The sequence below is a fragment of the Mytilus galloprovincialis genome, chromosome 13 (genome assembly GCF_965363235.1).
Source record: "Mytilus galloprovincialis chromosome 13, xbMytGall1.hap1.1, whole genome shotgun sequence".
NCBI classification, from domain to species: domain Eukaryota; kingdom Metazoa; phylum Mollusca; class Bivalvia; order Mytilida; family Mytilidae; genus Mytilus; species Mytilus galloprovincialis.
In genome coordinates this window covers 13,760,689-13,784,121 of record NC_134850.1, presented here as the reverse complement: position 1 = coordinate 13,784,121, position 23,433 = coordinate 13,760,689, and the positions used below count along the sequence as shown (strand labels likewise).

The 23,433-nt window shown below is 32.4% G+C and overlaps 1 protein-coding gene across 7 annotated transcripts in view; it reads left to right on the top strand.

The window, feature by feature from the left end:
* LOC143057180 (basement membrane-specific heparan sulfate proteoglycan core protein-like) overlaps nt 1–23,433 on the top strand; it is a 188,417-nt gene that overhangs the window by 59,979 nt on the left and 105,005 nt on the right. For 5 of the 7 annotated variants that reach the window (XM_076230436.1, XM_076230440.1, XM_076230438.1 and 2 more), the window contains 15 exons: nt 339–353; nt 2,568–2,709; nt 3,128–3,232; nt 6,028–6,270; nt 6,656–6,769; nt 7,630–7,749; nt 8,481–8,588; nt 11,183–11,290; nt 12,809–12,936; nt 13,977–14,118; nt 15,182–15,325; nt 16,392–16,508; nt 17,192–17,323; nt 17,906–18,193; nt 19,936–20,063. In XM_076230436.1, coding sequence (XP_076086551.1) covers nt 339–353; nt 2,568–2,709; nt 3,128–3,232; nt 6,028–6,270; nt 6,656–6,769; nt 7,630–7,749; nt 8,481–8,588; nt 11,183–11,290; nt 12,809–12,936; nt 13,977–14,118; nt 15,182–15,325; nt 16,392–16,508; nt 17,192–17,323; nt 17,906–18,193; nt 19,936–20,063 — 2,034 coding nt within the window. The remainder of the gene's footprint in view (nt 1–338; nt 354–2,567; nt 2,710–3,127; nt 3,233–6,027; nt 6,271–6,655; nt 6,770–7,629; nt 7,750–8,480; nt 8,589–11,182; nt 11,291–12,808; nt 12,937–13,976; nt 14,119–15,181; nt 15,326–16,391; nt 16,509–17,191; nt 17,324–17,905; nt 18,194–19,935; nt 20,064–23,433) is intronic. The other 2 variants (XM_076230437.1, XM_076230441.1) reach the window with 1 other exon arrangement.

The following is a 23,433-nucleotide window of genomic DNA, read 5'->3' as shown; positions in this document are numbered from 1 at the left end:
TTATAAGAAACACATTAACTCTGGAATATTTTATCTACTTGGAATTCCCTGTTTCAGAATTTGAGGGATTGTAGCTAATGTGACTATACTCAAAAATGAAAATAATGTGAATATCCTCTGTTTTTAACTTTGTCACCCAATCAAAATGTTTTGGTATACTTTCTGATATTGATACCCAGAATGCATTAGAATGACTAGGTTAACTTCGTTAATTTTTGTCAGGTCTTTTTGTTCCTTTCATTATTGCAAACAACCCTATCACTGAGAGTGTGAATTAAGCCACTCTCATTTGAAAAGTAGATTTTAAGAATTTTTTATTCCTATTTTTTGATTAAAAGTTTCAGGATAATATGGTAAGTATAATGTAAGTGGTATATATAACTTACCCTTAACAGGTAAGAGCAGACACAATGTTACATCAGTGATTTATTACATACATACTTCACATATTTCTACATTGACAATCATGTGACATTATCTTTTAAATGTGCAAATAGCAAATAAAATTATCAAATTCAGTGAAATTTGAGAAATTATGTTAGTTTTAATTGTACAAAAAAGGACAAATTTGAAGGCAATTTTTATATAAACCAAAATTTGAAAATATTCTGATTCTGTATCATTCTTTATAAGGCTGTACAAAATATTTATGTGGTTGGTTGTAAACAAATGTGTCTGCTCCACCTCGTATTTCCTGTCGGTGAGATTAATCCCTTTACACCTTTGTCTTGGGTGATCTCCCTTTACAGTACTACACATACACACAATATTTTGTCCTGGATGATTGTCCGTTTTGTACTGAGAAATCTGCCTTTACACTTCATGTTTTGTACTGGATTATTTCTCCTTTTGTACAGGTTAATCTCCCTTTACACTACGTATATACATGTTTTGTCCTGGATTTTTTCCTTTTTGTACTGGGTAATCTCCCTTTACACTTCATATTTTTTCCTGGATGCCTTCAAATCAATCAATTTATGTTTTCATATTTTTCAAAAATTATTTTAATGTAGTATGGATTTTCCTTGTTTATTTAACACTTTTCCTCTGAAATATTACAAAATTTAATGCATATTTTATCTTCAATTTGAACTACATTTTATTTTCATTTTGTTAGATTCCTAACCTCTCTGGCAGAATGTTTGTGATAATAAATTGGATATACTATTTTGAAGATGATTCTTTTTCTTTTTTGTAATAAATATGTAAGGGAGACCTTGGGGAAAAATAAGATTATGATATATTGAAACAAATATGCTTCTAGAATGGACCTGTTTGAATTTAGTACATGCATTGATTAGAAAAAAAATTGCCAGACAATATGCTATAATATAATCATAAATGCCACCATATTCTGAACCATCATTTATGGACTGGCTGTAATAAGTCCAAATATAAAAATATACGGCATGTTTAGGCATAGGATTCTTAAAAAAAAGACTTTTGTCGTACGTTGCAACATACAGGGAAAATGGGATTAAGCAATACATTACTATGAACAGTTAATGCCAGCTAGCACACGTCAATTAAAATAATGCGATCTCTCTTCAAATGTTAATTTTAGTTTGGTTAATATATAATGTGTTTTAATGTCTTAAATCGATTTTGTCTCTTCCTGGAATTCTAGAAAGTGAAACTAAAATTCTCTGTTGGTTAAAAGGTTGTTGGGGTAATACATTTTGTGGACATTGTCTATCCTTACAACCCCCTGTCTTGATAAGCTGATCAATATATATTGTATTGTAGCAGAAATATATACATAGAAGGCTAGTAGTTGTAAAGGCTATTTCATTACAATGGATGGAGGTAGGCAAGGAACTTTGAAACACCCCACAACTAACATACTTTCTTTGCAAAATATTGCACACATAAAATGAACATACAGGTGCAAATGACCCATGTCTATTGTCCAAAATTAGATGTCCCTTTATATCCTCTGACAACTATTGTAATGGAATAGCCCAAACTGGATATTATCATCTTGTGAAAACACTTTCTCCTTAAAACAAAATCTTTTTTCTAGTATATGATATCTCTTAAATAAATTTGGTTATTCTTTTCTTTTCATTAATTGCATGTTTCTCAGCTGATTCTTAAGAGTATCTTTCTGGATGGTGGTTAGATATTTCAAGACTGTAATTTACTATCAAAAACAATGAAACAGCACATTTGTAGCTGTTCTTTATCTTAAAATGTTACAGTGTGGCATTCAATAATACATCATGCCCCTTAGTATGTGGCCTCATCTTGGGAAAAACAAGTCAAAGATAGCCTCATTGCAGTGGATTAGAAAATTATAACACAGAGGAAAGTTAAAGAAAATGGTGATGCTTAGTACATACATATATTTATCTTTTCTTCAGATTCTTTGTTGAATAGCCATACCATTAAGATATCTAAGGTCTTCCTGTTTGGGTCTTATTCTCATAATCAAGTATTTTTGTTTGGTCTTTCGATTTTGACGGAAGCAAATTTGAGGAAAGCAATTCCAAAATTTTGTATAGTGTGCATCAAATTTAGTAATGGTTATATACTTTATAATATATTAATTTCTATGTGAATAATAGGATATACCTTCTAAAGCTGTGATTGATAGAGGAAGACTGACCATTCCTAACCTGGTACTCGCCGATGCTGACACCTACATCTGTTCTGTACCTACCTCACCACGAGCCACTCCAGACAGGGCCAGTCTATTGGTTATCCCAGGTAAGGAGTAATTTATATATGTTTAGCAAAGGAAACTAAACCTTTCTTAAAAATTGATTGTTGTTTACCTGGTCATTTAATCAGCAAAGTGAGCTGTGCAAATGAATAAATAGAAAATCTATTTTTCTTTGTTGTTTTTTTCAATAGATTTAAATTTTTCCTTGAATAAACGTTCATTCATTGATTAGATTGACTTTACAAAAAAAAATGTAACTCCTACTGATAGTTAAGAAAATAAATTTCCATAAATTTGTTCCATGGCTTCATATATTGCAGTTCACTTATTAGAAATATAGTAATCTTTACTTTCGAATCGTTAAAATGTTCATTTTATATCATTTTTGATCATTTGCTATATCATATATTATATATTTACACCATAAAGCAATCAACGATCAATCAATGTTATATATTTCAGCATGTGAACCTAACCAATTCCGTTGTCGAGATGGAACCTGTATTACAGACACGTACAGATGTGATGGTTATGCTGACTGTAATGATCGTTCTGATGAGGAAAACTGTAAGTACATGTGTACCCATTATTGAGGTTTCAAATAGGGTTTACATGATATGAAATAAAGGGACAAAATCTACCGATAAGTGTGCCAATCAAAGAATAGCAAAAATAGGCAACAAAAAAAATAAAGAATAAAATAAGAGAATAATTTGGTGTAAAATATAAAGAATAAAAAATGATTGCATAAAAACCTAAGAATACAAAAAATAAAACCTCCTCTTCTTTGTGTTCTAATACATTTATGTTCAGCAGAAAATAATAGCATAACATGTTTAATGTTTTCTAGGGATTAGACCCAAGTTCTATTTTTATGCAGTTAAGCTGCATTATGCGAGCACCCTAGATTTATGGTCTACCCAATAAATGCTGAAATACTTGCCATTGTTATTATCTAGCTGGCTGCTATGTTATATGTAACTAATTGAACACTTTTTTAATACTTTTAATTCTGGATTACAAAAAATATGACCAGAAAAACCTTAAATGATCGTCGAATCACCCAAAAGTTTTGAAGTTGCACATAGGAAGTAGTGCTCATTAGGAATCCTTATGTAGTTTATTATTGCCTGTGCTTTTGGCTAAGATGTCAAAGAACAATTGTATGAAATATTTAATCGCCGAAAATCTTTAAAGACAAGTAGTTTAGATTTCCCAAATGGCAAAAGTCGTAGGAATATTGTTTGTCGGCAATACGTAGTACTACGTCAGTAGTCTATTATATAATAAGTTCAACTGTTCATGCTGTTGGCGGCAATTTCAAATTAGAAGACGAAATTTTCGTATCTTTCAATTTGGAGGCAGGGGTTCAAATTAGCGGTGGTCCACAAATACATCTTTACCTGCCAACTTTCATGATTTAGGTGTGTATTACACGATTTTGACCCTTTGTCACGATTGGACGATCGTGATCGTAAAAAACCCTCTAAAACACGATTTTGTGAAAATCTACACGAAAAATATGATGGTTCCCGATTTTGAACTGTGTCCAAGGAAGACATTCGTGTTCAGCCAATCAAATTTTATGTTTCTCATGATTAAATTAATCAGCCAATCAAAAACGTTTTCTCTCAAGATAATTCTAACATCCTAGATTTTGAACTTGTGTTGAATTCCTGTTTTTTTAAATCTTGAACATGGCAAGTGGTTTTTCACCTGAAAGGAGGTTGTTACACAGAATAAGAATAAAAGCATGGCTTATTGACAAACTTCAATGATGCAGTACTATCATAAAGATAATAAATAGTAGTTTATTCACTAATTTATTGATATTACACTTGCTGTAACATTATGTTATTTATGTATTTAATTAAAATATCAAATCATTTAATGTACTATTCTTTTTTTACATGGACAAAACAAAAAAAACCACATGAGGAATCCCTTAAATGAGGGACTTCCCTTAATCAAGGGGTCATTTTACTTCTGTGAAAAATAAAAATGAAAAAAAAATGTAGATTTTTATTTAACTTATTTCTACTGATATATAATAACTAGAACCATGCAAATAAACTTAAGTAAAAGGCATGTAAGCTCATCTTACAAATATGACACTTTTTCTAGACCACAAAACAGCACACTCAAAATAGTCGTCGCAAAGAATTGTAACCTTTGAAATTGTTGTCACGCACTAAAACCCCCAAAAGTTGGCAGGTATGTGCATGGTAAATGAATATAAACACTAGAATTGAAAACCAAAAGATATATGTTAAAGAAAGAAAAAGCAGAAAATATTTTATACAGAAACTCAAAATTTAAATACTTTTTGACAAATTTTAATGTCAAAATCCTATACAATTTGACAGCTGGGAACAGTATATTTAACAATATATATGTTCCTGGTCACAGTATAAATTTTCTTTATCAGCAGTGATAAATGTTGATAATGCATGTAAGATGCTTTTAAAGTGTAAACATATTACTGCAATTTTGAAGGGGTATTTTTCTCTCAATTTTGAAGGGTCAGTTATATCAGAAATATAAGGGGAGTCCCTGGAGTTGCCCCATCCCCTCCCGTTTGAGAACTTGGAAATGGTCGAGTTCCCCGCCCCCAAAACCATACATACTCATGTATGGGACAATATAACTAATCAAATGAAATATAGGGGGAGTCCATGGGGTCACCAACCTGTTTGGAAACTTACGAAACGGTCGAGATCCGGCCACCCCTAAACACATTATATATTCAAGTATGGGACAATATAATAAATAAAATGAAATATAGTGGGAGTTCCTGGAGTCACCCCACACCCTCCTGTTTTAGAACTTGGAAACGGTTGAGATCCCAACCCCTAAACCAGATATATTCATGTATGGGACAATATAATAAATCAAATAAAATATATGGGGAGTCCCGGCTGTGGTCACTGTACACTCTCCTGTTTGAGAACTTGGAAACTGTAGAGACCCCCTCCCCTTAACCATATATATTCATGTTTGTGACAATATAAAAAATAAAGTGAAATAATAGGGGAGTCGCTGGGGGTCACCCCACCCCTCCTGTTTTAAAATTTGAAAACGGCTGAGATCACCACCCCTAAACCATTTATATTCATGTATGGGACAATATAACAAATCAGATTACATATAGGGTGTGTCCCTTGGGTTACCCCACGCTCCTGTTTGAGAATTTGAAAATCGTTGAGATCACCACTCCTTAACAATATATATATTCATGTATGTTTAATAATTTCTTGCGTCCGAAGTGTTTTTCTGGACGTGTCATGTATGATTTATTTTATTTTGATAAACTCCTCTTTTATGAAAATATTTTTATTTTGAACCTTTTTTTTTCTCTACAGGCCCAGGAGGTCCATGTCGTACAGGTCAGTACGTCTGTGATGACGGGTCATGTGCCAGACAAGGAAGTGGCTGTAATGGCCGTACAGAGTGCAGAGATGGGTCAGATGAGTTTCCTAAATATTGTGGTTGTCCAAGTCTAAGACAGTTCCAGTGTAGAGATGGTACCAAGTGTATTGATGCCATGCAGGAGTGTGATGGAATTACTGACTGTACTGATCGCTCAGATGAACATAGCAGATGTGGTGAGTATCAAGTATTCATACTTTCTACTTGCTTCTACAAAGAACGATAGAAAAGTAAAGAATCAGGTTTCAAGGAAAATACAAAGATTCTTAACCAAGGAAATTTAATGATTCCAAGGTACTGTGTGGATTCAGAAGAAAAAAATACTTTTTCATTTTCATTGTCTAAATCAGACAAGAAGACAAAAAAAATGCTGTACACATCAGCTTTGGCTTTGAAATTCATAAATGAAAATTAACCAGTTACAACAATTTACAAACAAAAATTTATCATCCAGATTTAATGTTGTTGTTTTTTTTTAAAACTTGGTGGTGATTGGTGAATAACAACCTGTAATGTTTCAGAATAATTGTTTATCAAAGAACTTTTGTTTGACTTTTGTAGTATCCACATGTCGCCCTGATGAATTCCGTTGTAGTGATGGTACATGCATCAACCTGGTTAAAGAGTGTGATGGTGTTAGAGACTGTGTCGACAATTCTGACGAAAATAATTGTCGTAAGTTTAGTTTTTCAAAAGTTTGAGATTGAGTTTTTTTTTCAGCATTTGTAATTTGATAGACATGTAGAAATAAGTTGCTGAAAACATGTATTTAATGTAAATTCAGAAATAATTGTGATGTTCTATTTATGCAAATTATAATGCGACTGGGGGAGTATCGCAGTAATAAGAACACACATTCTGATATCTGATACATTTATTTGTATGCAGATTAATCTGACAATAACTCACATTGTCTACAATAATAGCAATAATAAATGCTCACACTAATTTTTAAATTTACAGTACATAAAATGTATAAGTTTAAACATGCAGTTGCAGATTCAATTGAATGAAATTGGCAATTGCCACAAAAATAAATAAGAAAAGACATTTGCCAGCTTCAAAAGAAAACTTGTTTACTATAGAAGCTGACAAATTTATCATGCTTAATGTCAAAATGCTAGACATTGATTGGTTAAAACAAGGGAGATAATTTATGTTAAATATTCTATTACCCTTCACTGATAAACTAGATCAATTGTTTTTTTGTGAAATATTTGATTTTTTGTGGTAAAGAATGCATGCAATGCAATTAAAATTAAGAATGATCAAAACACTGGATTGCGGACAGATTTGAAATACTGTAAACCAACTTATCTTTGCAAGGTTTTGATTTCACGACTTCCATAATAGTAGTAAAATGATGCGAAATTGTTGTGAAAATGTCAAACTTGGATCTTTACTTATTAAACTACATCAAGTAAATTAGAAAATAGCAAAATTTAAAAGCTGTGATATGGACTAAAATGGGTAAAACGTGAAGTAAAATTGGTTTACAGGAATCCTTTTAATTATGTCTTCTTTTTCTCTTGTAGCTACATTGAATTGTCGTGCTGATCAGTTTACTTGTACACAACAATTCCAGTGTATACCAGCAACTAGAAAATGTGATGGTTTCGCTGACTGTTCTGATAGAACTGACGAGGAAGGCTGTGGTAAGAATAAAGTCAAATAACAAAAATGCCAAACTGTGAGGAAAAATTAAAAGCAGAAAGTCACTAATCAAATGGCATAATCAAAAGCTCAAACAAGTCAAACGAATGGATAACAACTGTCATATTTCTGACGTGGTACAGAGTCTTGTTGATTTGGACACCTAAGACGATTTATTATTGCAATTTGCGATTTGTTTACAGTTCCTTACAATTTTTACTTCTTATATTTGCTAGAAACTTATTCTGCATCATTGACAAAAAGGATTTTTTAAGTATACAAACCTTCATATGTTTAAAATCCTTTTCAGATTAACACCTACTGTTGTTGTTTAGTGTATTTTTGTTTAAATTAGAAGGAAACTGATAATATGAAAGAAGAAAATGTTAAGGCAATGGACAATATTCCAGTGCGTGTGATGATGCAACTTTACATCCCTGGTTAAAGAGAGATGATACCAAACTCATAAGTCAACAACAGACTGACAATTCAATGGCAAAAACAACAACCACAACACAAACAACAGAAAACAAAGCACAAAATAAAAAAACTATACTGAGAAAAAAGAACCCCATAAAAAAACGGGCAGTAATTTCATTAACTTTGGAGGAGTAAGCAGATCCTGCTACCCTTTCGTCACCTGTTGTGTTAAGGTTTGACCATTCCTGAGGAATTTACATTCAGAAAAGTGCTTTCAAAGTATAAAATATATGTTGTGTTATTTTTATCACAGCTTGTAAACCCAACGAGTTCCGCTGCAGTAATGGTCAGTGTATTGATAACAGGAGGCAATGCGATCGTAACAGGGATTGTTTGGACAACTCTGATGAAGAGGGATGTGGTAAGTTATAACGGTCAATTCTACACATTTTAGCTAAAAATCATCAGACATCTGTATATGATTGTTTGCTAAGCAGTTGTTTAGATTCTGAACATGTTAAGAATACATTTTAAATTGACTGTGGATTTAAGGATGTACACCTCTGAGGAGCCAAAAATTTCTAGAATTAAACTTTTTTTCTTAACCTGATTTTTTGGTTTATAAGACTGTAACAAAATAATTGGTGAAGAAAAAAGCATATGGTGGAGCACTTCTTTTTTTGCTACAGCCCTTTGAAAATGCACAATTTTGATGATTTTCCCATTTTGCATCGATTTTTACCTATTTTTGGACTATTATTACCAGTGGCGTAGCTGGGTCATATTTACGTGTACGCCCGAACCTTGGCGAGGGGTCTGAGGGGGTAACAAACCGCTCAATGCCAACCCCCCTGCTGGTAGTGGGTTCAAGGGGACGGAGCCCCCGAAAGCGATTGAGTTATCTAGAATGACATACCATTCATGTCAGTAAAAATTGATTGATAGTAACATACTTTTGAATCTAACATGTCTAAATGGTATATTTTTATGTTTAATTTTGAGAACTTATTGATCGTGTTAATTGGAAGCTAACGGACATTGGTTTTAGAAAAAAACGTTCAAATCAATATTACTTTCAAATTGTTTAAAGTCGTGAGTGAGCATACAATCGACAAAAGCACCTTTTAATGAACACGAAAACAATATTTCTTAGAGATGCGATATAAAAAAATTCATGAACACGATTTCTTTCCACAAGAAGTGAACCAATTTACCAGTTTTTTCCAGGAATTTAAAAATAATCAAAAATTTTCTTTATTATATTTTCTTGATCTGGAATTTAACGTGTGCCAATATATCACATTTTATGAACGAAAACAGATGCTTTCAAAATTTTGCTTTAGACATTAATCATAAAAAAAAAACTTCTTCCAAATTTTCATAAAAGTCGATGAAGGTTCGACAAGTAGTTAAATGTAATTAAGAAATAAAAAAAAAATAAGCCCAAACTGTGACCACTTATTAATTACAGAAAGAAATACCTTTTATCCGTAAAATGTGGGGAAATTTAAAGAAATAATTGCATTATTATATTGCACTGGATACTCTTTTGATCATAGTTTTTTAACAGAGAGTCATTCAAAAAACTTTGTCCACATTCGGAACCTAAATATTGACGGCGCTGACGACGCTATGTCTCGCTTTTGCAACATAAGGCACATACTCGACAACAATGCAAACCGCATATCGAATCTCACCAGATAATTAATTGCTTTAAATATAAAAAAAAAGTACGCTGAATTCACAGTAGGTTCAGACTTTTACAGAAAATTGGAACAAATATATGAAATGAACTATTTGATTAAAGTAAATTTAGTCCGTTTTTATTGAAAATTACAATCCATTGAAGAGAAAAGCACAAGGCTGATGTGCTTTTGACCAGTTTTTGTTATAATATTTAGATAAAAAAAAATATTTTCAAAATTCAAGTGTACGCCCGGGCGTTTTGACGTAAACGTAGCTACGCGCATGATTACAGTTCCACAATTAAACTTTTTTTCATTCTTTCTATAAAGATGAAGTGGACCAATCTGAATAAATTTACTTAAAAAAACTATAGGTAGGTGTTAATAAAAGAAAGTTTTATCATATTTTGAGGCTTTTTTGTGTAAAATTTACTATGCTGTCAATTTTGTATTTTTGTGATTTTTCTCAATTTTAAGAACAAAATGCATATTATTTAAGCTTTTTTGTTATAGATGATTGAAAAAATTACATATCTAAGAAATTTGAAAAGACAAAAATGATATGGGATGTACATGGTTCTTGTAAAATCATTTTTTGTAGCCCTCACCTATTTTCTCAAAATTTTGGCTAAAAATAGACTTGATTGGTGGTAAAATTTGAAAACTGGATTACTCAAAAACCATTCATTGTAAATACACAATTTTTTTCACAGAGTTATGTTTGATTATAATATTTTTAAAATTCATTGATATTTTCCACTTGTATCACATGTTTTGGAAATAATTCAAGAACAAGATTTCAACGAGACTGAACGAGACTGAAAAGTCAGAAGAATACATCCTTAATAATATTCTTGGTAAACTAATTTTCTTGGGTGTTGGTAAAACATGAATTCAGATATTCAAAACAGGAACACATTTAAAATAGATTTGTTCATAGACTTTGGCAAAATCCACAAAATCAGATATCCAGGAATTATTTTTTTTCTTCAATCCAACAAAATTGTGAAACCACGAAAAATAAATGAATCCACAGTACTTTTATAGCTTTGATTTAATGACTAATAGCTTTGTCCTGATTAATCGATGGGACTGTTTAAATAAATTACTAAATTAATGTGTATAACTATATAAATCTTTAAGCTAAAACAGCAAATATAGATGAAAATGCAATAAAAGGATAAAGTGAAACAATTTGAGACTGTATACCTGCTGATTGTAGAAATTACAGGATAACAGGTCAAACTTTAAATAATAAGATACTCAAGATGAGACTTTATTCATGCTGGCTTTGGACATACAACGGTACACTTAAACTTTTTCATTACAGGATGTCAACCAAATGAATTTACATGTAGAAGTGGAGACTGTATCCCTGCTGACCGTAGATGTGACAGGAGATCAGATTGTCGTGATGGATCAGATGAACTGAATTGTCGTATGTAAATTTGCAATATACAAACACAACAGTTTATAAAATGATTGGAACTTTTAAAATACCTGACAAGTATTCATTACAATTTAGAAAGATGTAGTATTACATTAAGAAAATAGCTAAATTAGAGAACAAAAATCTACACAGAAAAAATAATTTGAAATTCTTATATTTGTAAAAAAAAAAGGGAAAAGTTGAGTCAAATGTTTCATTCTGTTGAGGCATGGAGGATTACATATTTCATATTATTGAATTTTGCTTTTATTTACTCTGATTTATCTATTTCAATTTCTAAATAGTTCTTAGTGAGGTGCCCCAGGGACAATCATTTCAATTTTCTATTTCTGTGGGTAAAATGATCTTTGTAGTATGGTATTCTGTAATTAAAAACATTAAAAATGATCTTTGTAGTATGGTATTCTGTAATTAAAAACATTAAAAATTCAGAAAACTTCATCAGCTCATTATACGAGCGCAAAAAAAAATTTGCGTCATATAATGATATCAATTCTTCATCGTCGTCCGAAGACGCATTTAGTTTCCAGACAACTACTTTGATTTAGTTAATGGATCTCTATAAATTTTTACCAGAAGGTTTAATACTACTAAAGAAAAGTTGGGATTGATTTTAGAGGTTATGGTCCCAATAGTTTAGGAATTAGGGGCCCAAAAGGGGCCCAAAATAAGCATTTTGTAGTCTTCAAACAATAACTTGTGTTTAAGTGTATGAATCTCTCTGAAATTATACCAGTTTCCATACCATGATGGGATGGTTAATATTGACTTTAGGGGGTTATGGCTCAAAATGTTTCGGAATTAGGGGCAAAAAATGGGAAAAGCTAGGTATTTCTGGTCAGTGGACTATTAAGAAAATTTAAAAGCAGTGTAAGGGAGATTTCTAAAACATTTAACATACAATGTTTGGTATGTTTGGATTTAGCTCCCTTACACTACTTGTAAATAATGTATAAAGAAATGTCAGGTTTTGGACTTGTTGCAAAAAAAAAGGAGGGTGGTAATAGATTTCCATTTTTTTTTCCAAGTTTCTCAATAACCAAATTTTTGAATTGTTTGAAGAAGAAATCTTTAATTGCACAATATTGCATAATAGATTTGTAAGATCTTGACATTTGTTCGGCGTCAGAAACTCGTATTATGTCAAGAATTTGATCTCAATCCAAATTCAGAGCTGTATCAAGCTTGAATGTTGTGTCCATACTTGCCCCAACTGTTCAGGGTTCACCCTCTGTGGTGATATAAAGCTGCGCCCTGTGGAGCACCTGGTTTTCTCTAGGCATCACAAAACACAAAGACTATGGTATGGGTGTGGGTGAAGCCAGAGAGCTTCCGAGAAGAGGAAATTACACCTATTTTTACTTAACCAAATCTCATTTCTGCTCAACAAAAATTGGAAGAAGATAACTGTGTTCCCAGACCTAATGACTTAAAGTAAAGATGTTGCATGATATTATAGTAAATAATATATATTGTAAAAAATAACAATATTATTTTCTTTTGTAGCTTCTCAACAAGTAACCATCAGCATTACTCCCAGAGAGATGACTTTGAGAGTAGGTTCTCAGGCTTATTTTGAGTGTACTATATCACCAGCAGACACACCATTAGAATGGTACAGAAATGGAAATATTGTAAGTGTCTAAAATTTATAGGTTATCTTTGGTAATCTCAACAAGATTGATTATTCTTGCTTGAGCTGGTACGGCGAAAAGTGAGAAAAGCAATCGAGTAGAAATGACCAATGATAATCTGTTTATTAATTGCTATTTTACCTATGACGACATTGTTGATTTCATTGACAAAGGGCATGTAGGCCTTTACCTTCTGGCAATAAATTATCATATCACTCTACTGTGTTCAGAAAGGAAATTATCTGCCAGTAAGATCGATTCAAAATTTCATAAAATAATGAATCAGCAGAGTACCTAATTTTAATTTTGACATAAAAACTAAATTTTTTAATCACATTTATCTCAAATCTTTCTGTGTGATAATTTTGCATCTAAGACTGCCCAAGTGATTTTAGTTTTTCTCAGTAAAGATTAAAGAGAATGTATGATGTCAGATATTGTCTAGGACAAGTGTATATGTGTAAATAGATAATAGATATTATAAATGGTTTTTCAAACTTGAGGAAGTGTACATGTCTAGGTTACTTCTTAACTCGGTGCTATCCTCCTTTTTCAAGAATGTAGAATGTTGCTTTAAGAATTAAATGCTTCTTTTTGTAAATTAATTAGGGGGGGTATAAGCTTTGCCAGAAGTACATATTGTATTGGCTTCAATAATCTAAAAATGTGTGCTCAATCAATGCTTTTACAGCCCTATATACTAAAAGAATAAAATTGAGAATGGAAATGGGGAATATGTCAAAAAGACAACAATCCGACCAAACAGCAGATAACAGTCAAGGCAATGCTTATAATAACATTATTTTCCTAGGTTCATAAAGATTTCAATCAAGTTTTTCTTTCATTTAACTGAGCTCTTAATTGTGAAAGTGTGTGTCATCATGAATGTTCCTTTTTTATTTTGAAATGAATGTAAATTTAAGAATGATGCCAGATTGCTGTTAGCCAATCAAAATAATGTATTATAATGAAACCTTCATGTAATGTAATTATACACTATTGATTATCACTAAATTATGAATTTTCTGTCTTTTTTGTAGGATATACAACCTAAAGCTACCGTGGAGAGAGGTCGTCTCATCATACCTAACCTTGATATTACTGATGCTGGGGATTATATCTGCTCTGGTATCTACAATGACAGGACATACACAGAATCAGCCAGGCTTGTAGTCAGGCAAAGTAAGTACCTAGCCTTGATAACACTGATGCAGGAGATTATATCTGCTCTGGTATCTACAATGACAGGACGTACACAGAATCAGCCAGGCTTGTAGTCAGGCAAAGTAAGTAACTAACCTTGATATCACTGATACTGGGGATTATATCTGCTCTGGTATCTACAATGAGAGGACATACACAGAATCAGCCAGACTTGTAGTCAGGCAAAGTAAGTACCTAGCCTTGATATCACTGATACTGGGGATTATATCTGCTCTGGTATCTACAATGACAGAACGCACACAGAATCAGCTAGGCTTGTAGTCAGGCAAAGTAAGTACCTAGCCTTGATATCACTGATGCAGGAGATTATATCTGCTCTGGTTTCTACAATGACAGGACGCACACAGAATCGGCCAGGCTTGTAGTCTGGCAAAGTGAGGATCTAATGTTGCAATACATGGAAATATGGCTTAAACAGAGTGGAGGGTATTAATAACTTGTCTCTACATAATAGATTTTATAGGATTAATCTGCCATGTTCCATGTAATGATAAAAACTACATTAAATTCTTCATCAGAATTAAAAATAGCTTTGAAATAAGAATTTAAGAAAGATCTGTTGTGAATATGTGAAAAAAAAGTAGAGGTTTAGGAAAAAGGTTAGAAGTATCTTTCCATAACCCTTGTATTGAAAATAAGGGCATGATAGAATACGGAGGATTAGGAGTTTATCATCATCATCATAAACAATCATGAATTGTGGATGATTATTGAGAATTATAGTACCTGCTCATGTTAAAAGCATTGTCTTGTCACAGAATAGAAATTCCTTCATAATATAAGTTCCAAAAGGAAGAAATATTCTGGAATATTATTTCCACAGGAATAAAAATTACAGTATAAGTTCCTAACGGAATAAATATTACAGTAGATGGTCCTAATGGAATAAATGGTATAGATTATTTGTTCAAACAGATAGGTATTATGACATTGTTTATAACAAAGTTTCCAGTGGAACTTCTGTTAGGCGGAACAAATATACATTGACAGTCTTTCTTGAATAATTTCAATCTACTTTTAGTAACTGTACCAACAACGCCTGCACCGGTTGGTCCATGTGGTGTTGGACAAGCAACATGTAGGAATGGACAATGTATTCCGATTGACTATCGTTGTGATGGCGACAAGGATTGTGAGGACAACAGTGACGAAGACTCATGTACAGGTACAGTGAAACCTGTTTTAATAGACCACTTGAGGGATAGCAAATTAGTGGTCTTACATGTACAGTGAAATCTGTTTTAAGAGTTAAATTCACAAAAATACTGAACTCTGAAAATTCAAAACGGATTCACTAATCAAATGGCAAAATCAAAAGCTCAAACACATCAAACGAATGGATAACAACTGTTATATTCCTGATTTGGTACAAGCATTTTGTTATTTAGAAAAAATAGTGGACTAAACATCTTAGTTTTATAACAGTTGTATTAAGTTCCATTATATTGACAAAGATTTGCGAACAAAACAAACAGACATAAAAGGTAAGAATTTATAAAAAATAGGTGTACAGTGGATCAGCATTGTGTTATACTTTCATCACCATAAAAACAAACAAACATGTAACAAAGAAGCACAAAAAGGCATATAGACAAAGCACATTAGCAAAAATTAAAGACAAAAATTTACCATAGCACAATAGAGGGGGAGGACAGGGGGGTACCCTTCTCCCTTCTCCCACCCCTCTTCTCCTTTCTCCTACCCCCGTTCTCCTTTCTCCCATTAAAATAAAACATCTCCTTTTGAGATAATTTTTCTTGAAATATTAGAAATTTTTTTAAAAGGAGAGATATTTTATTTTTTCTCCTTTCTCCAACTTTTTCTCCTTTCTCCCAGCCTTCCTCTCCTTTCTCCTACCCCCTTTCTCCTTTCTCCTTTCTCCTACCCCCTTTCTCCCTGTCTCCCTTACCCCTGTCCTCCCCCTCACAATAGCACAATGAATATGTGAAGTGCAGAGTCATGTCATATGTATCAAAGAAACACAAAAAGACATATAGACAAAGCACATGCAAAACTGAAAGACAAAAATTTTACTATAACACAATAAAACAATGACAGCAAACTAACAAAATTTTCTCAGAACATATAACAGTGTAATTTATTTAGTTTACAATTGAAAAAGAATGATGTTCATCTTCAACAGTATAGCAATTTACACTCTTTAAATTGAGGAACTTTTTTTCTTTTTTATGAATATCCTTCTATTTTCAAAAGAAGTGTTATCATTTCAGCATCTGCAATATGTGAACCCAATGAATTCCGGTGTAGAAATGACCGTTGTGCAATGAAGATCTGGCGTTGTGATGGAGATGATGATTGTGGGGATAATTCAGATGAAGAAGATTGCCGTATGTATTTCTGACTGTAACCTTTAAGTGAATAGTTGTGTCATTGGCAATAACAGCTCATTTTCATATTTTTATAATGGTATATAAAAGAATTTTATACCAACATTTCATGCTTAACACTTGTATTTGCTAAAAATGCCTGTTAAGTGGTAAACAAATTTCCGTATGCATAATATCAATTGTTTAATTTCACCAAATGCTCATTGTATCCATCATGACCTTAGAATTTTTATTGTTGTGAGTTTTATTATTATTATTTATGTAAGCACCAATTTCATAGATGCAATTGAGGAAAATATTTTCATGGATACCTAATTTCGATATTTTGACAAATTCAGCATACAAGTCTATATATAAAAGTTTTAAATTTTCATTTAAATTCATGGTTTAGCTAGGCCCCTTAAATCAAGATAATAAGCTACCCAATACATGTAATAATCATATTATATTATCATATCATATTAATATAAATTATTATATATTACTGTAAATTCAGAATGCAGAAATTATTGACTTCATTTTTTATTGCAAACTTTGTAGAAAAGACTAAAATGCAAAAAATTGTGGTTTCAGGAAAATCTGTATACAGTTATACATATCAGATACAAGTTCTTATTATTGCGATACTTCATTCAATCGCATTATTTGCATTAATAAAAACCTTACATTGTGTATCATTATAGCAACAAGAAAACCTGGTGATCCATGCGATACAATTGAGTTCCAATGTATGTCAGGTGATCAGTGTGTTCCAGGGTCGTACCAATGTGACGGAGAAATTGATTGTCAAGATCGATCAGACGAAATTGGCTGTTGTAAGTTAAAAAAGGTCACAGTTTATAAATTTTTTTTAACTGTAAACTTTAATATAACACATGGTATGTGATTCATATTTTTGAGAAATGACACTTGGTCATAAAATTTACAAACAATGATTCTTCAAGTATCCCACTGAAAAATGTTATGACATAAATCTACATTAAATCAACTTCAAAATGGTGAATAACACACCTATTTCAGTTGTCAGAGTTATTCGTCACAGGCCTTCTAAGTTAGTCAACCATGATATATTTTGTCATTTCACTAACAAACTGTAAAGTTTTTATCGCCTTGAATGATAAATTATATATATCTTGCAGTCATTTGGTAGAGGGAAAATGAGGGATTACAGAACTATTTTTCTTCAGTCATTATTGATTTATTAAAAAAAAAATAAGGCTTTTATTCTAAATTTTACACAATTTTATGGTCAATTTCTATTACTGTTTTATCAAAAAACTTGACTAAAATTAATTTGGCACATTTGATTTCATATGTACTATCTTAAGAGAAAATTGATAGATGTAAAATATTTTTCTCTAATAGTGTAAGTATTTGTTTGTATAATTTATTTTTAGCTCCTCCCGTCATCAATTTACCACCAGTATCGAAGATAGATGTAGAATTAGGTGGGAGTTTTACCATTATTTGTGAAGCTGTTGGTACACCTACACCACTGATTGTCTGGAGATTGAACTGGGGAAATATCCCTACTGGGCCTCGTGTATTCACAAGCAGCAATGCTGGACGAGGAAATCTGACAATTACAGACGCTCGTGTGGAAGATTCCGGTGCATACACATGTGAAGCGATAAACACACGTGGTTCCATCTTTGCGACACCAGATGCTATTATTATTGTCAGAAGTAAGTAATGTTTATCTTATACATTTGAAAAATGAAAGTTCAAAAAAGAAAGAAATACAACTAGCATGAGGGCAAGGTCCTCAAGAACAGATTTTTTTAAAATCAATATACTAGTAAATCCAAAAAAGATTAAGCACTCATGTGAAACAGAAAAACAAAAATTAAACTGCATGTCAGAATTTTTATCATTGATATATTGAAAATTAGCAAATAATTAAGATTTAGTAAGTTGTCAATAAGAATATGAACTTTCTTTACCATATTAAAGGATCTTGACTTTTGGAACTTTTCTGTCTTTTATTTAATTCTATATCATAGAGAGAAAAATATAAAGAACATTATGTCTGCTTCTTTTTACAGAAAATATAACAGGTACTTTATACAGGATGTAAGAATAAAGTGAGCCAGTTTAGCCCATCCTGTTGATATTATTGATGTATAAATGATTCTACCTCTGCATCAATTCTGATACTATGTTTTTTGACTTTAGACAGTCATACATAAAAGTTGAGGCTGAACAAGTATTTTTGATAAATGAAGTACTTTTAAAAGTTTTAACATTTAAAATGCTTGTGAAGCCTCAGGTTTTAGAAATAATAATACCTGTCTAGTCTGGAGTAATATTGTTTTGGAGAAGATTTGGTGGGGGTTACTGTTTCTCTAATGATATTTTTATGCCCTACCTACGATAGTAGAGGGGCATTATGTTTTCTGGTCTGTGGCTCCGTTTGTTCGTTCGTCCGTCCGTCTGTTCGTTCGTTTGTTCGTCCGACTTCAGGTTAAAGTTTTTGGTCAAGGTAGTTTTTGATGAAGCTGAAGTCCAATCAACTTGAAACTTAGTACACTAGTTGCTTATAATATGATCTTTCTAATTTTAAAGCCCAATTACACTTTTGACACCAATTTCATGGTCCACTGAACATAGAAAATGAAAGTGGGAGTTTCAGGTTAAAGTTTTTGGTCATGGTAGTTTTTGATGAAGTTGAAGTCCAATCAACTTCAAACTTAGTACACACGCTCCCTATGATATGATCTTTCTAATTTAATTGCAAAATTATATTTTTCATCCCAATTTCACGGTCCACTGAACATAGAAAATGATAATGGGAGTGAGGCATCCGTGTACTATGGACACATTCTTGTTTTTACATAATTTATCAAATGATCTGAGGAAAGTTTTCTTTGTATGTGACATCATTGGTTAAATTTATTTCGTGATATCAAAATAGTATTTAAAATGAAAGCTAGAAAATTTGGCGTCATAATTGAATTTTGACCAACGAAGAACTGAGACCAAACAAACCACAAGTTGATCAAATAAAAATATTCAACCAGTCAGGCAATGTATATAAATTGGACAAAACTTTTTGTTTAATCTACAATTTTTTCCAATGCACACTCTCCCATTTCTACCTGAAGCACATACATTTGTATATGTCAGTTCACATGTTTTATTTTGATATTTTATTTGTTTTGTGTTAAAAAAAAAAGATTGAAAATGTAAGAAGAAATAAAATATTGTTCTCAGTATGTACATTTTGTATTATGAAAGTTAAAATATTTTATTTTAATATTTTATTTGTTTTGGGTTAAAAAAGATTTAAATTTTGCTTGAGAAATTGGGATAGAATGGCTTAAAAGGAACAGTTTAAAACAATTATATTCAAGAAGCCATCATTTTCACTGGATTAGCCTAGAAGGAATAAAATTGAAAATAAATATGTTTTTTGTTTTATTATTAGGATATCCAGCAGGACTTTGCCAACAGCCATATTTCAACGTTGAAGCTTCTGTCACTGGTGATTGTGTTCGTTGTTTCTGTTTTGGACACTCTGACGAATGTTACAGCAGCAATTTACAAATTTCACAGGTATTTGGTTTATTTTTAGAAATTTTTAATTCTGCTGGGAATCCACTCTTTATCCACTCCTAATGTGGATATGTGGAAGCCACAAAATCCACCTGAACATAGTGAAGTAACAATGACAAAACTCATGTAGTGTGGTATTGATCACTGACATAACATAAAATTGTAGTGTGGTAAAGATGACATAGTTGTCATCTATAAAAGGTGACACAAGACATGAAATATAGTGTAGTAAAGATGAAATGTCACATGAACTGGTGTAGCGATGACAACACATGAACTACACATGAACTGGTGTAGTGATGACAACACCTGAACTGGTGTAGTGATGACAACACATGAACTGGTGTAGTGATGACAACACATGAACTGGTGTAGTGATGACAACACCTGAACTGGTGTAGTGATGACAACACATGAACTGGTGTAGTGATGACAACACATGAACTGGTGTAGTGATGACAACACATGAACTGGTGTAGTGATGACAACACATGAACTGGTGTAGTGATGACAACACATGAACTGGTGTAGCGATGACAACACATGAACTACACATGAACTGGTGTAGTGATGACAACACATGAACTGGTGTAGTGATGACAACACATGAACTGGTGTAGTGATGACAACACATGAACTACACATGAACTGGTGTAGTGATGACAACACATGAACTGGTGTAGTGATGACAACACATGAACTGGTGTAGTGATGACAACACATGAACTGGTGTAGTGATGACAACACATGAACTGGTGTAGCGATGACAACACATGAACTACACATGAACTGGTGTAGTGATGACAACACATGAACTGGTGTAGTGATGACAACACATGAACTGGTGTAGTGATGACAACACATGAACTACACATGAACTGGTGTAGTGATGACAACACATGAACTGGTGTAGTGATGACAACACATGAACTGGTGTAGTGATGACAGCACATGAACTGGTGGTGTATTGATGAAAATTTATGAACTGTGATGTAGTAGGGATGACACAAAATACTGACTGTAGTGTAGTAATTATGACACACAATCATTTAAATTGTTCAGTGTAGTATAGATGACACATGCAGTGTTCTCCCCAGGCCGTTTTAGCGCCGCGATTTTCAGCGCTATTTCAATTTCCCGCTGTCCTATTGCACTGACCGCGTCGCTATCCCGTTCAACCGCGTCGCTATATTTTTTTTCGTATTTTTAAAATTTCCCGCTTATTTTTCTTTTCGGATCACGTGATTGACTGGTTAACGATTTTTGAAAGAATTATTTCCGTTGTATTAAAGTAAATCCGCGGGACCAGTCTAATAAATTTTACAAAATGGCGTCGTTGAGAGATCAAAATAAACAAAGATTTCAACATTGACATCTATTTAATGAATATATAGAGGCATATATGAATGAAATGAGAAGAAATAAATTGACCGCATTTCCCAACGACATTCACAAACTTGTTTAACGAACTTTGAACAAACACTGATTTTAACAACGATCAAATTGGCTTCAATGAGCTAGTCTTTGAAGTATTAATTATCACCCAATCGAACTAATACCTGTTTAATCAGCAATTCTACAGTAATGAATTTTACCCTTTGAAAACAATTAAGAGGATATGATTAGAAAAACAAACCCCAAGCTGATACTAGACTTGAGAAATTCACTTTCTCGATGTCCAGCTTGGGTGAAGCCAAGTTAAACGTCGTAAGGTTAACAGAACACTGCTACATTTTTTCGCTTTATAAAGATGCCGAAACGTATGAAAGGAATGGACAGTGCTAACAGAGACATATAATACATGTCTCGGGTGCTGAAAAGTTCATTTCTAAATTATATAAGGGAAGTTTTACCCCCTTCTCTGACAACGTTGTCTCGACCATTTTTTGAACCATCTACGATTATATCATTACTTTTTTGCGTTTACAACCGAACTGTCGAACCTGTATTGCTTGAAAGAAGCATCCCTGTTATCAAGGGATTCATTATAAGCCCGTATTTTACGATTACTTGACCATACATGGCTCTTTTTCAAATGGATAAGGCAGCAACCATTTGATTTTCTGGGGGGGGCTATGGTTTTTTTTGGAAAAAAAAGTTTGTTTCCAGGTTTTGGTGAAAAAAATAATTTGTTTTGGACCCTGAGTAAAAAAAATTGTTTGTTTCACCCTCAGCTGCCACTATATGTAATGCTAAAATTGAAAGAAAAAAATTGTCTTCGGTTTGTCGCTAAAAAAATTAATTGTTCTTCGCCGAAGGCGAAAAAAAAAGTTTGCACAGAAAAAAAAACCATAGCCCCCCCCAGAAAATCAAATGGTTGCTGCCTAAGGGAATAAAACAAAACGAAAATTTTGTGTAAATATATATAAAATATCGATATTTGTCAACCAATCATCAATATATCTTAATTAAATATTGCTTTAAATTTAATGTAAACAGAGGATGGCTTGGATAAGGAATAGTATTTAATGCTAAAAAAAGACACAGGTGTAAACAGGAAGTTATGTCAGCCAGTAAGGGAGATAATTTGGGAGGGAAAGACCTAAAAGAAGTATTGTCAAATCTTGACAAACTTATCTGGTGGCATGTATTCAAATGTTTATAAAATTATCAAACAAAACCTTTAAAGGTGGTATTTGTTTCAATTGGCATACATAATGTATTTGATTGGTAATTCACCTTTGAAATAAAAAAATCTCTTTAAAATATTTTTAAAGGATTTCTTTCATATTCATATTAAATTGGAATATTTTAGCCTTTTTTTTAAGCAAGTCTTTGATAAGATTTGAATATTATTAAAAGGGCAATTTCATTTCTTCCTTTGAAATACTATACTCATTTTTATTGAAAAGTTGTACTTTGCTAGAAATGTTAATAAAAGTAAATGTAAAAAATACCAATCTTGTCATTGAAAACTTTCTCACAGAAGCTGACAATGACTTTATTGTTGGTCCTACATGTTCTGCAACATCACCTGTTAGTGATAAGAAATCTTCACATCTAGGCAGTCTGGTATAGACCCACCATGGAAAAGACTTCTCCTTGGGTTTTATAGACAGATGATATGAGGATTATATGTATTTACAATGGAGACAAAAAGACTTTTCTTCTATCATGTCTATATCCAGACAATAACATTAGCAAACAAAGGGGTAACTTCCATGAGCATGATGAAGACATCATTACAAGAGAAAACATCAATAGCATTATATAAGAAAAACACATAACAAATCAATTACAAACCAACCGCGCGCCGCGACAAAGTTACTGAGAATTGTCGAAAATCACGCGCTTACCACAGCGCTATCCAAAAATCCTGGGGAGAACACTGCCATGAAATGTAGTGTAGTATAAATAACTTGAGTCAGAC